At 61.7% G+C, this 17,263-nt stretch overlaps 1 protein-coding gene across 2 annotated transcripts in view; it reads right to left on the reverse strand.

The window, feature by feature from the left end:
* Positions 1 to 2,172: 2,172 nt before the first annotated feature.
* Positions 2,173 to 17,263, reverse strand: part of RUNX3 (RUNX family transcription factor 3) — a 28,864-nt gene continuing 13,773 nt past the window's right edge. For both annotated transcript variants that reach the window (XM_036351194.1, XM_036351193.1), the window contains 2 exons: positions 10,042 to 10,200; positions 2,173 to 5,038 (listed from right to left, as the gene is read on the reverse strand). In XM_036351194.1, the coding sequence (XP_036207087.1) occupies positions 4,494 to 5,038; positions 10,042 to 10,200 (704 nt within the window). In that variant the 3' untranslated portion in view covers positions 2,173 to 4,493. The remainder of the gene's footprint in view (positions 5,039 to 10,041; positions 10,201 to 17,263) is intronic.

Genomic DNA, 17,263 nt, shown 5'->3' on the forward strand with positions numbered 1-17,263 from the left:
TGCTCTCTGAGGCCGGGGGTGGGGGGAGTGAGGGGTGGGGGGGAGCGGCAGGTCGGTCTGGGGGCCATTTCACTTCTCAGGAGTGGAGGCCCCCCTGGGAGCCCCAAAGGCCTGCACCACCTCTCCCAGTCTGTCTCCAGCCAGTCACGGGCTGTAGGGGTGTGTGGGGGGGCTGTGGGGGGTCAGGGGGCTGTGGAAGCTGTGGGGGTTATGGGGGCTATGGGACTGTGGGGGTGTGGGGTGAGGGGCTGTGGGGGCTCAGGGGGCTGTGGAAGCTGTTGGGGTTATGGGGGCTATGGGACTGTGGGGGTGTGGGGTGAGGGGCTGTGGGGGCTCAGGGGGCTGTGGGGGTTATGGGGGTTGTAGAAACTTCAGACACTGCCCAAATCGAAGTGACTCCCAGAGCTTCTGGAATGCAGCTGGGCCCAAGGGCCCCTGGACACTGGAACAAGGTGGCCCCCTCACCTGGCCGGGCTGCTTCATGCCTAAGCTCCCACTGGTGGCTCCGGGAGGCTGGGGCTGCTGGGCCAGGGATGTCACCCTTCCCTTCGTGCAGAGTAAACCCCTGCCCTGAAGCAGAACCTGGAGGGAGCATGGGGCCGGCTGGCAATTCTGTTACATCCCTGGCACACAGTAGGTGCTCATGTAAGATCTGAATGAAAAAAGAGGCTCAGAGAGGGACAGGGCTCCCTCCACCCCACACACACACAGCTAAAGGAGGAGAGAAAACCCTCCTTCCACATTAAGACCTTTCCCCAGCCCTTCCAGGGGCTGGGAAGTTCTAACATCTCAGCTGAATTCTGGCTGCTATGGAGGCAGCCCCTTCTCACCCTTGTCTGGAGGGGAATCCACTCCTCCACCTGCTGCCACCTGCAGGCTGCTGTGGTTACTGCAGTGCTTCCCCCAGAGCCCTCAAACTGTGTGACCTTGGGGGGGGGGGGGCGGGGGGGGTAAGTCCCAGCCTTCTCTGGGCCAGTTTCCCCAGGGAGCTGGGTGGGCTGGTCTGCGCCTGGTGGGGTGAAGGGGATGGAGCTTTGCATCGGGGGCTCTGGAGAACACAGCTCCCCTCCCATCAGCTGCGGCAAGCGTGGCTGGGGGGAGGGGCTTGAACTGTGGTCCCCTCATCATCCCCATCATCCCTACAATGTGCCCTCAGATAAACTCACAGAGGAAGCAGAGTGTCAGCCTGCAGACGGCTCCGGCTCCGGGACCAGCCCTCGCGCCCAGCCCCTCACTCAGAGCACATCCCAGAGCGGAATTCTGCAGCCATGGCTGGTCCCTCGGGCAGAGGGGTGCTGGGGGGTGGGGTGGGGTTCAGCTGGGGAAAGGCAACTTCCTGGTGGGTGCTGGGTTTCAGGCAGACCGACCTAACTGCACAGGGCTAAATCTTGGGACTCGCTTTTGAAGTGGGTACTTTCACTTGAAAATAAGGTCTGTTTTATGAAAATTCCCCTCCACAAGTCCTGACGAGCCAGGCAGGGTGGGCCAGGCCTCCTGGCTGGCAGGGTTGGGGGTTGGGGGGCTGCCAAGGCAGGTCCCCCCACACCCGCCCACAGCCCCCACCAGCAGGCTGCGGTCCTCGCCCAGGGAGATGTGAAGCCAGATGACACCCTCTCTTTGCACCTCAGTCTCTTCATCTGCAAAATGGGGGAGCTGACCCAGCTGCTTGCACGGCAGTTGATTGCTGCTAAGTCGCTGCTCTTCCAGCCAGCTCGGGCCCTGAGCGGCTCCCACCCAGCCTGCTTTAGGCTCCACCTCTCTGCCCTCTCCCCAGCCCTGCGAGGGGTGGTTTCTTCCATTCCCTCGTGAAAAATCTGGGGCCACTTGAGAGGGAGAAGGGGTGGTGGTACCTGAAGACCGGACATTCCCCTGGCACCCCAGCCGCACCAGGAGGCCTCAGTGGCTGTAGCTGCCCGGGGTGGGCTCAGTGGCCATTCCCGATGGAGCGGACGCAGGGGGACCAAGGCGCTGGGGGTCTCCTCAGCAGGGTAAGGCTTAGTCCTATTCCTGCCCAGGCCGAGGCCCTGCCCCATTCCTCCTTGGCCACAGTGGGGGGGGGGGGGGGGAGGGGGCGGGTCTCCATCCTCCCTCACCCCCTGCACACAGCCCTAGGAGCCTGGCATCGGATCCTTCAACACGCCTCCGAATTATAACAAATCAGTCACAATTCCATTTTACAGTTAAATAATACAGAAGACAGTTTACTGTACAAGCAACTTGTGCATTAAAAACACACACACCAAGCAAATTATAGTGCAAAGCAGTTTCCACCCCTCCCCGGCTCTGGGCGGTTTGATGGGAGATGTGAGGGTAGCAGGTGCCAACGCCTCAGCATGACAATATGTCACACGTATCCACACCCACCACCAGGCTGCAGCGAGATGGCGTCCGACCTCCGTCTCCTGCGCTTCCTAAGTCAGTGTCTGCGGAGCATCACTTTAAAGCAGCCTCGTCCATAAGGACCCACGTCTACACGCCCAGGCTGTCTGCGCCCGCTGTGGGCCTTAGGACTCAGCATAGCTGCTGTCATGTCACTAAGTCAGGGGGTGGAGGGTGGGCCCATTTATTTCCTGTCCCTGCCTTTACCAGGGCTTGGATGTCAGGGAGGGGGTGTAGGACTACAAAGTGCTGGGCACTGGGAACCCGGGGGCCAGACAGCAACCACAGAGCACGGGAGTGAAGATACGAAGACAATGGATTTGTAGCTGCTTCCTGAGAAGGGGTGGGAGCGCCCCTGGGTGGAGGGAGTCAGCAGGACACCCCCAGCAGTGAATCTGAAGAGATGGAGACTGCTCTTTCCAGTGAGGGCAGGACAGGGGAGCCAGCAGGAGGGGTTTGAGCAATGAGTGAGCTCACCAGGACTTCCTAACCTGCCGGGGGGGTGGGGTGGGGGGTGGGGGCGTGGATGGTGGACAGGCAGGCCTGGTGCTATGACAGACACTTAAGGAGCCTTTCGTAAGGGAGACTTCCCATCCACAGAGGATGTGGCTGAAACAATGGTGGAAAACCACATGCTGCCGACTCCTGAGTTTTCGTGGCCTTTCTAGAACCAAAGAACTCAGGAGCGGGAATCCTTGCAGCCGCACCTGGGGCAAGGCTCGCCTTCCCACCTGCAAACTGAAGGGGCAGCTCCTGGAAGGCGTGGGAGAGGAGGCTGGGGAGCCCTTTCCCCCCTTCTGTCCTGCCTTCACCTGGCCACGGCTCGCCCCCTCACAGCCCCCCTACCAGGATGCAACACCCAGAGCATCCTCTCGGACAACCGCCCGAGAGCCACCGATGTGAGGCCCCAGCATTGCACCGGCCTTTCCCGTGGTCCCCACCAGGGCCCGCCTTTGGGGGTGTTGGTGGGGTGCTGCCAAAGGAATGCGGTGGCCTCCTCAGGAGGTGCTGAGGTTGGCGACCATGGCTTCACCTGTAAGAGGCCATGTTTGAAAAAGTTGGAAGCTCTTCTAAAATCACTTTAAAAACTAGTCTTTGTAAGACGGCTGTGGACCATGGTTGGTTACGTGGAGAGCTGTGTGGCAGAGGCTGGGAGGTGTGGCTGGGCCTTCCCAGGAGGCGGGGTGGGGTGTGCACAGCTGGGCTGGCTGGGCTGAGTGCGACAGGGACGTTGCTCTCTGAACTCACCCCAGTGCTTTCTGTTAGAACTGCTCTGGCCTCTGTGCTCTCTCCAAAATTGCAACTCTGAGACCGGCGTGGGGTGAAGGACCCAGGCCCCCCCCCAGAGAGTGGTGGGTGGGTGCCTTGGGCTGGGAAAGTGCACAGAGGACCTGTCTGCAGGTGCTGCCAGAGGCTGTCTACATTGGGCCTGGGGCTCACAGGCAGCTGGACGGGGACAGGGCTCCTTAGCTGTTAGCTGTGGGGGGACTGGCTAGGGGGTGCTCTCATCCCATTTGTGCCAGTGATTTTTTGGAACTCTGGACGGGCCTTTCCCTAGAACTAGAGAACTCAGACACGGGAGTCCATGCAGCCTGTACCCTCGGGCGAGGGTACAACGAGGGGTACCCCTCTGAGGGTGGGGACCTTCCAGTTCTGCCTCAATTTGTATAAATGCGGAGGAAGGGCTGGGCCCATGAGGTGCAGGATCTTTGAGGAAGGTGGGGGTGGGGAGGCCTGTCCAGGGCCCAGCGGACAAGAGGCCAGACTGTGTGGGCAAACGCTGCCTCCCTCTGGAGCAGAGATGGTCTCTGTCCTCGGAGACCCGGGTCCTGTGACAACACTGGGCACAGCCAGGTCACCAGGGCAGGAGACAGCAGGAGGATGCTTTTCCCACAGGACAGTGGGATGAGATGACTAGGATCTGGGCTCGGGGTCGGGGGCTGGTCCTTACCCCTCTGTACAAAGACACGGCTGGACTGGATGCTCTCGGAGCCACCCACCAGCTCTGGGCCCGGGTCTCATTCCTGCCCGAGCCTCAGAGCTGGGCCAGCCCCTGGCCGGGAAGGTTCCGGGGTCCCTGCCTCCATCGGGAGCGTCCACGTTGCCCCGGGAGGTCAGTAGGGCCTCCACACAGCCTCGTCCATGCGGCCTGGCGTGCTCAAGGCAGTGGGCGAGTTGCTGTGGCTGCCGTCGGCCTCCACGCCGTCGCTCTGGCCGCCCAGGCTGGGGTTCATGAGGTTGCCCGCGGTCACGGAGGCGGCGCTACTGGTGCAGGAGGCCAGCATGCGGGTGGGCGAGCGGTCGCCCCCGCCGCTGCTGCCGGCCACCATGGAGAACTGGTAGGAGCCAGAGGACGCACCGTAGTAGAGGTGGTAAGGGGACGGGTTGGTCTGGAAGGGCCCGCTCTGGTTCTGCGGGGCCCCAGGGTATGGCGGCGGGAGGTAGGTGGGGTGGAAGCGGCTGGTGGCGGGCATGCTGGCCACGCTGAGGCTGCTGATGCTTGTGCCCGAGGGCGTGGCACTGTAGGGGAAGGCCGCCGACATGGTCCCCGGGTAATGCATCCTGGGGTCCGGGAAGCGGCTGTCCGTGAGGGTCTGTAGCGCCGGGAAGGAGCGGTCGAACTGGCGGGGGTCGGAGAAAGGGTTCAGGTCCGAGGTGCCTGGGGGACAGCAAAGAGGACCATCAGTCGCAGCTGGACACCACCCAGCACACTACTTTTTTTTTTTTTTTTAAAAAGATATTTTTAATTGATTTCAGAGAGGAAGGGAGAGGGAGGGAGGGAGGGAGGGAGGGAGGGAGGGAGAGAGAGAGAGAGAGAGAGAGAGAGAGAGAGAGAGAGAGAAACATCAATGATGAGAGAGAACCATGGATCGGCTGCCTCCTGCACATCCCACACTGGGGATGGAGCCTGCAACCCGGGCATGTGCCCCGACCAGGAATCGAACCGTGACCTCCTGGTTCATAGGTTGATGCTCAACCACTGAGCCAGGCAGGTGGGCCCTGGCGGAATTCTTTAAGAATGTCCTTGGTTAAGGGGGTCAAATACAGGCTGACAGAAGGAGACTGGGTTTCAGGTGGTGAGCACACCAGAGTATATGGATGTATGACAAAGCTGTATGCCTGGAATGTATCGATCTTATTAATGAATGTTACCCCAATAAATTTAATTCAAAAAGAAGCTCTGGCTCTGCTCTTACCGCCTTGGCTGCTGGGGGGCGGGGGGAGCCCTCCTGACCTGGTAACGGTCCTGCCTGGGAAGGAGGTGGGCAGGTGGGCAGGTACCCGGGCTGAAGGCGGCCACGGGCGCCTCCTGGGCTGATAGGGAAGGGGGAGGCTCCTCTCTGTCTTCTGGAGTCCTCTTCACAGCCTGGCAGTGCAGAGGCCTGTTGGGGGTGGTGAAGGTGGGCCCCCACCAGGGACAGTACCGGTCTGACCTGGCAGCTTCTGTCTCCCTCTCTCCTGTTAAGAGCTGGCAAGACTGTGGGTGTGGAGAGGGTCTGCAATGGCCCTGTGAGAGGGATTTGGAGCCTGCTTCTTCAGATAGGGAGACTGAGGCGCAGAGGAAGATTAATTTCCTGGATGTTGCAGAAAGGACTCAAACTCCTCAGGGGACCTCTGCTTTCTGCTTTGCTGGGCTGCTGTGCTGCCCGCACCTCTCCTGCCCGGTGGCTTGGTGAGGTTATGTGAGCTTATCCCTGTGTGGTGGGGGTCAGGCCCAGAGGAGATGTGTGCCCTCCCAACCCCCCACCTCACCCTGGGCCTGTGTCTCCAGGGTTGCCTGCATCTCCCTGGCAGCAAAGTGAGATGGCAGCCAGAGGGCCTTGGTGGCCTAGACCCTGCCCTTGCCAAAGAGGCACCAGCATCCAGCCCAGTCCTGCCCCTGCCCCTCCAGTTTGGCCCCGCACTGGACTCCAAGACAAGGGCATCTGAGCCTCTGCCCCCTACATTTGCATTCAAGACCCCCAAACCTCAGCATCCCAAGGGGCTCTGGGATGGAGGCTAACTCCCTTGGCAGGAAAACCGAGACCCAGAGAAGGTGAGGCACTAGCCTAAGGGCCACACAGAGCACCGGACCTGGCACAAAACCCCAGGGTTCCAGTCCTGAGCCCCAATATGGGTCTGAGAGGCAGCTGTCCCGTCTCTGAGGCAGCACAGCACAGCACAAAGGCTAACTGTGTGGCCTCTGCAGCTGGGTATCTAATCGGCTTCTGACACTTACTTGCTGTGTGTCCTTGGGCAAGTCACTTAACCTCTCTGTGTGTCAACCTTCCCACATAAAAAATGGAGACAGTGACAGACCCTAGGAATTAAATTAGTTAATGCATGCACAGTGCTCAGACTGGGCGCAGAGGGGAGGCCTGATGAGGGCTGGCGCCGCTGCAGCGGCTGTGACAGTCTTGTGCTGGGCTTCCGGGACACCCATTCAGGGCTCTGCAGAGGGAGCCCGACCCTGAGCCTTCCGGACATCCTGGCCAAGGGGTGACTCTGGCAGCAGTGGGGAGTGGGTGAGCCCCCAGCAGTGGGGGGTGGGTGAGCCCCCAGCAGTGGGGGGTGGGTGAGTCCCCAGCAGTGGGGAGGGGGGTGGGTGAGTCCCCAGGAGTGGGGAGGGGGGTGGGTGAGTCCCCAGCAGTGGGGAGGGGGGTGGGTGAGCCCCCCGCAGTGGGGAGGCAGGCGAGCCCCCAGCAGTGGGGAGGGGAGGTGGGAGAGCCCCCAGCAGTGGGAGGGGGTGGGTGAGCCCCCAGTAGTGGGGAGGGGGTGGGGGAGCCCCCAGCAGTGGGGAGGTGAGTCCCCAGCAGTGGGGAGGGGGGGAGTCCCCAGCAGCGGTCTTGAGGAAAAGTCTGTCTGGCCCCAACCCCTCTATGCCACCCCACCAAAGAGGATTCAGGGAGACCAGCCTCTGCCCCTGGGCAGCTCCAGGTTGGCACTGCCCCTGTGACTGAGGCGTGACTGAGCACTGACAGCTGCAGGTGCCCTCAGCTCTCCTGCTTCTCAGATCTGCCTGAGGTGCTGTGACCTCAGGTGAGACCTGTAGGTTCTCTGGGCTCTGGGCTCGCGCTGGTCCTCGCTGTGGGTCAGAATGGAATGGTGCTCCCTGCTGAAGGTGGGGGGCTTGGGGGGCAGGGGTCCTCCTGGAATATCTGGCACCCTCCCTACTGGGCTCCTTGGCTGGTTAGTGCTGCCTTGAAACCTAAGGGGCCAGAGGTGCCTGGCTCCCCACTCTAAGGACCCCAGAGGTCTCGTTGGCATTGCCTGGCACCCCAAACACAGCCAAGCACGAGGCTGACCCTTCTGCTCTGAGCCCAGGAAGTGAGTGCTGTCCACTGACAGGAACCCCACTCTCAAAGTGAAAGACCCCAAACAGGAACCCCAGGGTGAGACAGCAGGGCTGCGGCCAGGAAACAGGCTGGGCAAGGTGGACCTGGTCTGGTGTGTGTGGCCCTTGGCGTTCACATGGGCTCCGGGCTCTGAGCAGGGCCTGCCCAGACGGCTCCTGTCCCCTCCTGCCCACGCCCCCCCAGGGTGGTGGGGAAGTGTCTGCCCTTGGGACCCCTGAGGCTCCTGCCCCCCCAGCCCCTCCCAGCCCAGTAGCCCCAGGAAACCGGAGCTGGCTGGCTGTCGAGCAGCCAATCCCAACACTGGAAGGAAATGTTTATTTTCTTCTCCAAATTGCCCCAGCTGCTGTGTGGTGGCTGAATGAGCCCTTTGAGCTGTTAGAAGCCCCCATTGTGGGCGGCCACAGCTGGGGGGGCCTGGGGCTGGGGTATGGAGGGGATGGGGCCTCGGCACTGCTTGCCAGTGACCAAAGCCGGGGGTCAAAGCTATTAACGGCACCAAGAAAAGTGGTGGTGGGGTGTCCTGAGGGGATCCCCAGGATGGAGTGTGAAGGCAGAGGCTGGCCCCACCAGAAGGGGAGGGCCGGTGAGAGGGCCCGAAACCCAGCCCTGCCAACACGCCTCTGAGGCAGGTACCTCCTTCTTCCCATTTTGCAGGTGAGAAAACTGAGCTCAGAGAGGTGAAGTGACTAGCCTAGGAACACACAGCCAGTGCCTGGCAGAGGCAGAGTCCCAAGCCCGGCCCATCTGATTGCAAAGTTCACACTCCTTCCCTGTCCTGGTTGTCAAGAGCCCTTCCGCTCACGCCAAAGGGGCCAGGCCTGGGAGGGGGCGGCCTGGCTGGGTTGAAGGGCCACGTCGGCGGCCTGAGCCCAGTGCTGTGGGTGGTCAGGGAGGGGCGGGGGAGCCCTGCAGCAGAAGGGGAAGGACTGGGTCAGCTGCATCCACACAGGCCCCACCTCTCCTCCCAGCCTCAGTGTGGAGGCAGGAGCTCTACCTGCTGCCTGGCTAGACCCGGCCCTTTGGGGCTGGACAGAGGGTGGGGAGCCTAAGGCACTGATTCCCCAGCCATGTCCACATAGCTGTGGGAGCTGCTGGACAGGAAGGCTCTATTCACCCCCACCTGCTGGATTCCGGGGCCCCCTGGCTGGGCCCTAACACCCCACTGGGCCCCAGCTCTGCCCCTGGCAGGGTAAGGCCTGGAGTGTTAGGCTACTGCACCCCGACAGACGCTGAGGGAGACAGGAGCACAGCCAGCTTCCGGGCAGGGGTGGGCATGAGCCCGAGTGCAGAGCACCTCCCACTGCCTCTTGAGGTCAGGCCTCCGCCCTGCAGCGCCACACCCCACCCTTCCTTCCCGGCCCCAGAGCTGCCGAGTATCTCAAACTCGCTAGCCCAGAGGCTCAGAGCGGCTGGACCTGGGGCCCCTCCCCACCTCACCAAGGCCCAGCTTCTCAGGCCAGACGGGAGGGCCTTCTCTTTATGCTACGGGGCTACGTCAAGTCTGCCACCATCACCGATCTGCCAAGTGGGTTCTAACCAGGCCCCGGAGGACCGAGAAAGAACGACAGCCTCGGTGCACGGCAACGGCCAGCCCTCCTGCCTTCGTTCAGTACCGCTGCTGCGTGCCGCTGTGCACACGGCCTCCCGTGCCCAGCCCACCGCCGACAGGGCCTGGAGAAGAGTGACTGTGCACCATCCAGGCGTTTACTGAGCACCTACTACGTGCCAGGCACTGTCTGCTCGGAAGTCCTGCCTGAGATCTAGCTCTGAGGGTGCCTGCTGCATCCACCAGGCAGTGGGGACAGAGACCCCTTTAGGGGCCTCGGCCCAGAGGCCTGTCTCCTCCTTTCTGTTTGGTGGGGTCCCTGGGCCACGGGACCCTTCCCAGGAGATGCTGTGTATCTCTCCAGGGCTGCAATGTCCCTTACCGTTCACAAACTTTGAGGGCAGTAACAGCGCTTGAACGTCACCCCAGCCTTGGGCAGAGGCACCCCACTCTCCAATGAGAAAGCTGAGCTTGGAGGGAGGTGTCTCCAGCAGGGACACGTGTGCCACAGGCTCCTTGGACAAGTCATACCCCAATTTTAAAGGGTGCACTAGGAGCGTAACCCCACTGCCCCAGAGATTCTGAGCTGATCCTGGGGCCAGGCACCGGCATGGCAGGTGGTGGGAGTCGATAAATGTGGGCTGTGCGAATGCACGCAGGGCCTGGCCAGGCCCGGGCCGGAGCACCACACGGGCAGTGAACGGCCTCCGGACGGGCTTTTGGCCTGGAGCCCCAGGACCACGTCCAGGTCCTGGCCCCCTCCCCCCGCCCGTGCCGTACCTTGGATGGGGGTCTGGGCCTGGCTGTTGAAGTGGCTTGTGGTGCTGAGCGAGCCGCGGGGGCTGGGCATGCTCGGGGTCACCCGCATGCGCACCCGGTCCAGGTCGCCGAAGCGGTCGGGGAACGCCTTGGTCTGGTCCTCCAGCTTCTGCCGGTGCCCTGCAGAGCAAGGGGAGCCCGTCAGCAGCTGGTCCCCGAGAGTCTCGGGGAGACAGAAATGCCTCCTCCGCCGGGATGTTCTCCCCGAGGTCTAAGCTCGGGCTTCTGCACGAGACCCTCAGTCGAGCAACCTCCTCCTCGTGTTCTTCGTGGACTTTCTGCAGAAAACGGCCCTGGGTGCTGCCCCGGGGCGGCCACAAGGGCCTACCTGCCTTCTTGAGCAGGGCTACCCATTGTCATACCTCACCCTCCACAGCACACTGTCTGGCAGGAGGGGAAACTGAGGCCACAGGCATGGGCAAGGGACTCCAGCAGGCTCCCGTGGGGATCAGCAAGAGAACCAGGAGAGCTGCCATCTTCTGCCTCCCAGCGCCCCAGGCCCCACCCCACCCCTGGGATGACTGTCACTCCATCCCGCCCTGAGTCACTCGGGACCCACGGGCCTTCTCCTGTCAGGCCTCAGACAGAAGGAAATGATCGCCAGGACACGGAGCAAAGGCCGTGGGTGCTTCTGACGGGAAGGTGGGGACAGGGGCCAGAGCGCCTGGCCTGGGGCACGGCACCTGGAGGAAGTGCCAGCATTTCCCGTCACCTTCTTCCATGGCCCACACAGGAGGAGCCCAGCCTCTGCTCCCAGGCCCGAGGGTGCCGCAGGCTCAAGGTGGCCATGCCCCTGCCTCGTGCAGCCAGCAGAGCCTCCCTCAGGGTCCTCGGAAGACATGGAGCCAAGCCCCTCCCCAGAAGTCCCCGTGTGGGGTCTTTCCTTCCAGCCTCCGTTTCACACGCCTGGCAACACAGAGCAAGTTTCTTGTGGAACTTTCCTGAACGGGCTCAGCCTGGCCGTGCCACTCTGTAATTTGCCTTTCTAGGAGCGCACCCTGGAGCTCCGCCTCAGTTTTCTGACCTGTGAAATGGGGAGGATAAGCCAGCCCCAAGACAACAGCAGAGCTCCCACAAGGAGCCGAGGAGGACTGCCCCTACGCCAGTGGGTGTCCCTCGCGCCGCTGCTCACATTCACTGGGCACTGAGTTTACTCAGCCCATCTTCTCAGGTGGACGGACACTCAGGTAGTTTCCAAACTTCCTGCATGATCCCCGCACGTGCGATACTCCCAGGCACGACCCTGTTCACACCGTGTCGGGGGTTTGTCCAGGCAGAGGGCTGAGCGTTCCCGGGCTCTGCTGCTCAGCCCGCCAGGAGGCTGGCCATCTGCTCCAGCGACGCCGCGGGAGGGGGGCAGGCAGGCCGGGGCCCTTTCTCCTTCCACAGGCAAGAGCAACTGTGGCTCACGGAGGTCACAGAGGGAGGGAGGGGGACGGAGCCCCCGGATCCCCTGGAAAAGAATGAGGGGAGGAGCCCAGGGAGAGGGCAAGGCCTGCCTGAGTGCTTAGGGCTGCAGTGATGCGCGGAACTTTCTAGACTGACAGGGAGAGAAGAAGAGAGTAGGTGGGAGTTAAAACAGAATCCTCACCGTCCTTCCTGAGGCCTGGAAAATGGCATCTTTGGGGGAAAGTGCCGACCACCGTTGAGAATGAGGGGCGAGAGTCAGAGGCTAGCAAGGGGCCCCACTGCTGGTTTCCAAAACGGGGGTGCAATGGGTTCCGGGACCCCAGGCCCTGAGCTCTCTACACAGCCCTGCCGCACGCTCACAGGGCCTCTGGGAGCCCGCAGAAACGGAGCAGGAGTCCTGGGAGCCACGCTGGGCTCAGCAAGACGCCAAGAGCCAGGGAACCCACTTCCTCCTCCTCCGAGGACCCAGGCCTGGAGCCCAAGGGACACTCGGCAGCTGGAATGAAACCGCTCGGCCCCCAGGCAGGGCCCCGCTGCTGCCTCCTAGGACCCTTGGTAACAACGGGACAGTATGGGTTGGGGGTGAGCTCAGTGGGAGCCAGGGCCCAGAATGCAGATGTCTAGGGGCCTGGCAAGTCAGGTAACCGAGGCACATGGGATGGGTGGGGACGGGGGCAGACCAGAGAGGATGTGCCTTGTAAGGGGGGTAGTCACCATCGAGTACAGCTGGCTGGTGCTCTGATGGTGTGTGTGGGGAGGGGGGGAAGGGGGATATGGGCTCAGTGTTGCCAGAGCTTCTGAAACCGTAAACCTGTTTTTATAGGAGATCTCCCATATTTTATATGTTGGCAATTAATTCAAATACTGAACCAAAAAAGCGCCAAACTGATCACTTTGTAGGATGTGTCCTGCCCAAGGGCTGCCAGCTTGTGCCCTCCAAGTTCAAAACTTCATTATCTGGTTAATAGAGTAGACTCAGACACCAAGAACTGGTTAACGTGGTTTCCAGGCGAGTGCCGAAGGGCCCGGCCTCAGCCCTGGGGGAAAGAGACGCCGAAGATGGCAGCCTCGAAGTGGACAACTGGGGGACGAATGGATTCAGAACCATCTCAAGGCAGGAAGCGGCGGGCGGACCTGGAGGCCGCAGGCTGACCTGACAGCAGTTGGGTGCACAGGATCCGGGTGTCTCAGCCACACGCTTGACGTGAGCCAATGGGGCTACACAGAAGCTGGTGCAAAACATCAGGCCTTGTTATGATCCTCATGGGCGAATGAAGCCCCGCTTCTGAGTCACACTGTGTCCCAGGTGTTTACAGTTACGCTGTGTCCCAGCAGGAGGAGGGCGGGGTTCACAGCAGGCCGGGGTTCGAGGCTGGGCCCTGCTGCTTGCAGCCTGGTGGCCTCACTGAAGTCACACTCCCTTCCCCCACCCAGAGCCGCAGCGTCCCCATCATGACACCCTCCCGAGCTGTGGCGCTGGCCAAACAAGTTCTGTGAACGCTCCCCACCCACACGGGCCCCCGCCATCGCGCCGGAACTTCTACCCCCGCTCGTTCCAAGGGAGGCAGGGCGATCGCCCCCACGTTAGAACAGGACACCAAGGCCGGGTAAGTCGCGTCTCTGTGTCTGGGACACAACGCCAGGACAGCAGAGCCAGCCCTGTCGTCCAGAACCCAAGAACTCCAAGTGCTCTTTCCCTTGACACTTTCCTTTCTGCTCCCATTGTACAGATGGGGTCACTGAGACCTCACGGCGAGACCGGTGCTCAGTGCTTGGTCTGGGATAGAAACCAGGTACTCTGAGTGCATGTTCCCACCATGCGTGTTCTGCCCTCATATCGGGCAGACTTGCTGGAGGAGGGGATGTTAGCAGCACGTTGGGAATGGCTTCCTTGCTGCTGTGGACGGCTGCAGGGAGGGGCCGAGGGAAGCCGCGGCTCCGCATGGCCAGGGTGCCGGAGAGTCTCAGCGCCGCGGGGCCGGGCCTTCATGTTGGGAGCAGAAGGAACGTCCTGTGCCCCAGGGAAGGAGATGGGGCTGCGGAACAGACCTCTTTCATGTGGCTGCCCACAGTGGGAGCGGGTGAGGCTCTCTCGCGGTGCCTCTGTCTCCCCCTGCACAGGCTGCTCATGGAGCCCCTCTGGCTCGGGAAGTCTCTGACTTAAGATTGCAGGGATCAGCCGCTGGCCAGACTGGGACCCCAGAATGGAGAAGGCAGGGTTGCTTGCTCCAGGGCCCACCTACCACCACCTCCTGCTGCTGCCACCGTGCAGGGGTTTCTCGAGTTTTCTCTGCCTCCACAGCTCAGGACAGGCCCGGCCAGGAATGCGTTGGGGCCAGGAGTCCTTTGGGGCTCAGCCCAGGAGCTGCTCCTCCAGGAAGGCCTCCTCCCGGCAGGAGCCCCAGCCCCTCTGCAGGCCGGGAGCAGTGGCCAGCGGTGGACGGGAAGAGCAGTGTGCTTCCTCCATGCCCGTGTCTGAGCAGGTGACACTGCATCGTCCCACCCGGAGGTCTACCACTGCCCCTATTCAAGGTGAGAAACAGCCTGGAGAAGGCCAGTGACGCTTCAGGGCCCATGGACACACCTCCCACCTTCTCTTCCTGAGCCCATCCTGCAGGAAAGGAGCCTGGGCTGTGAAACCAGGGGCTCCAGACACGTTGTTAGGGCGCAGCCCAGGCTCAGGCCAGAGGGGTTCCCGCAGGCCCGGGAGGTTGGGCCTGGGGAGAAGATGACAGTATCAGTGGACTTTCTCAGGAGCTGACAGGCCGGCTCCAGTCCTGGGACTCAGTTTCCACATCTATAAAATGGCCATCTCCTGAGAGTGAGGAGGAGCTGAGGACAGAGCCCAGGACTGAAAAGTAGAGCACTCTGTGGGGAGGACAGGGAGCACTCGGCACCCAGGACTGGCTCAGGCTGCCTGTCGGCCTCCAGAAGCTGGGCTCAAACCCGACAGGCCCTCCAGCGTCACCAAGTCTGTGTGCTGCTATGCGAGACTGCCACAGTCACCCCATTTTGCAGATGGGAAAGTAGAGGCACGTGGTCAAGGTCAAACCTAGAAAGGTCAGCACATTGCATGTAACTTGGCTGCTAAGGTCGTGGCCTCCCGAGACCTCCAAGAGAAGGAGAGGGGGGTTGCCTGGCATTGGGGTGTGACTGGCAAGAGGCCAGCTCAGTGTCCTGTCTCGGTGGCATGGAGGGGGCCAGGAGGCCAACAAAGGCAGAGGGCAGGGAGCAGAGGAGCTGGGCAGGGCCACAGGAACAGGGTCATCTGTGGGGAACAATGTGGGCACCCGGATGAAGCCACTCGGCTGCCTGGCCAGGCTCTGGTGCAGCCACAACCCAGACACAGCAGCCACTGTCTGCCCAGCCGAGGGGTGGGGCACCCAGGCCCTAGGCCCGCTCTGCGGCCTGTCAGGAGATTTACACCCGACTCTTAACAACCGCATGGAATCGCAGGCGGGTGCTGGGCCCCGGGTGGTCTGCCGTGAATCGGCCCCCTGTGAGCAGATGAAAGCCGGTCGGTGGCTGGCGGGGGGCCAGCGGGCAGGGAGGCAAGCTGCTCCTTCCCAGGCCTGCAACTGGGGCTTCCAGCGGCCTGGGCTTGATTAGGGAGCCAGGGAGGTCTAAGGTTAACCCCTTCCCTCCTGCTGGCACACTCCCCTGGGGATCGGGGGGTCTGGGGGCTGGGGCCAGGAGCCGTTGGCTCTCCTCACCTGGGGCATCCCTCCGCCTCCCCACACCTGGAGCTGAGGACAAACCGGCAGCTTTAGCTCTTCCCGCCCATGTCCCCCGGAGCCTCCGGCAGCCACAGTGACTGCTCACCTCCTCCGGGCCCTGCTCAAATATCGCCTCTTCAGGAGGTCGCCCCGTCCCCCACCCTGCCATGTCTCATCCCCACACGCTGCCCGCTCACGCCCGACTTTCTTTTCTTCACAGGACTTCACGTTACCTGAAATTAAATCAGCTAATCATTCGTTTACTTCACTTATTCCATAAGTGTTTATCGAGCACCTACGAAGTGTTCATTTCTGTATTCCAGGGTCTATACCAAGTGCCTGACAAAGCAGAGGAAACACCTCACCCTGTGGAACGTATGCACGAGTGGGGGAGACGAGAAAGCAAGAAAAGAAATGAGTGGACTATACAGCTTCTTAGAAGGTGCTCGAGCTCAAATGGAAGCTGGAGGTATAAGGGGGTTTGGGGGGCTTGCTGCGCCTGTGATTTGAAACAGGGCGATCAGCAAAGGGCTCTCTGCAAAGTTTGCGGAAAGACTTCTGGGAGGGAAGGAGTGAGCCATGAATCTGGGGGTACCCGGGGGGTGTTCCAGGTAGAGGGAATAGCAGTGCAAAGCCCCGAGGCAGGAGACCCACTTCGAAGACCAGCCAGGAGGCCAGCGTGGGGAGAGTGAGGAGGAAGGCGTCTGAGAGGAAGACAGAGGAGTAATGGGCACAGATCAGGTGGGGCCTTGTTGCCATGGTGATAACGGAGCTGTTTACCATCTCTCCCCACCCCTGTGTGTGAGACCCATCTGCTGGGTTCACTGAGGTGTCCTAGCTTCTAGAACAGTGCCTCCTCATGGGAGGTGCCTAGGAAAATATTGGTTGAAATCCTTCCATGTACATTTTTGGGAAGGGCCCACAGGCAAGATGCCAGGGCTGCCCTCTCTTAGCCACGGGCGGGATTAAGAACCTGGGTCCTACCCTTTCAGGTATCAGCACCTGCTAAGCCTGGAAGACGTGGAGCGCGCAGTCCCCAAACTGTGGTCCACGAGAGTCGCCAGGCGCCGTCCTGCCTCCTGCCCAGATCCTGGATCCTGCTCAGCCACCTTCCTTGTAACAAGCCCCCAGCGACTGTGAGGGACACCAGTATCGAGAACCTCAGAAACCAAGGCCACACAGGCAGGAAGCCACCAAGCCAGCCTTCCAGCCCAGCCGGCCACCTGGCTGCAGCTGGGGCACGCTCTGCAGGGCACTGGAGGGGAACGACCTGGCCACAGAACCCACAGCGGCCTCAGAGATCTGCAGGCTCCACTCCTTGGCTCCCTGGACCAGCTCCTACTCCCGTCCCACTCCACCACGGGGGGGGGGGGGGGGGGGGCACAAAGCAGGAGAAAGGCCCAGAAAGAAAATCCCGACATAAACCATGAGGGCTCCTGAACACTTCCTGCAGGAGGGCAGCTGTAAGCTGGATTAATGCCCACAAGAACTCCCCAGAGGAGATGCTAATATCGCCCCCATTTTATAGATGCGCACATGAAGGTGGGAAGGCCCTTCTAAGTGACTTGCTGGCCTGAGCCCCGGGCTGGAGCCCTGGGTGCACCTTGAGCAAGTGGCTTTGCCTCCTGGCCTGTCTCTTCCTGGGGCCATTAAGGCTCCGTTAACCGAGGCTTTGTCCAGGGCCTGGCACTCGGGGGGGGGGGGGGGAGGGCTGGATGACCAGCCGTGGGGAAACTGAGGCCCAGAAGGTCACAGGCAGAAGGCCAAGCTGCAACTGGAACCCAGGGTGCTGGGGAGACCTGACCTGAGGGCTGGGCCAGGGGCAGGGGCAGGGGAGGAGGGCAGCAGGTCCTCGGGATGGAAGACCTGGAGAATGGCCTGCCTGCCCCCATGCCCATGGCTGCTCTTTCCTATAAATGAGCTTTTGCTAAGGTTTTATTTGAACAAGTCACTTTAAAACCACTGATCTGGCCTGTGCCACGGCCCAGAGAGGGGCGCCATCTGCCTCAGGTCACGCAGCAAGCCTGGCCTCTGACTCCAGCTTATCTCCAGGCCTG

This window comes from Myotis myotis, unplaced genomic scaffold, assembly GCF_014108235.1.
Source record: "Myotis myotis isolate mMyoMyo1 unplaced genomic scaffold, mMyoMyo1.p scaffold_m19_p_2, whole genome shotgun sequence".
Lineage (NCBI taxonomy): Eukaryota > Metazoa > Chordata > Mammalia > Chiroptera > Vespertilionidae > Myotis > Myotis myotis.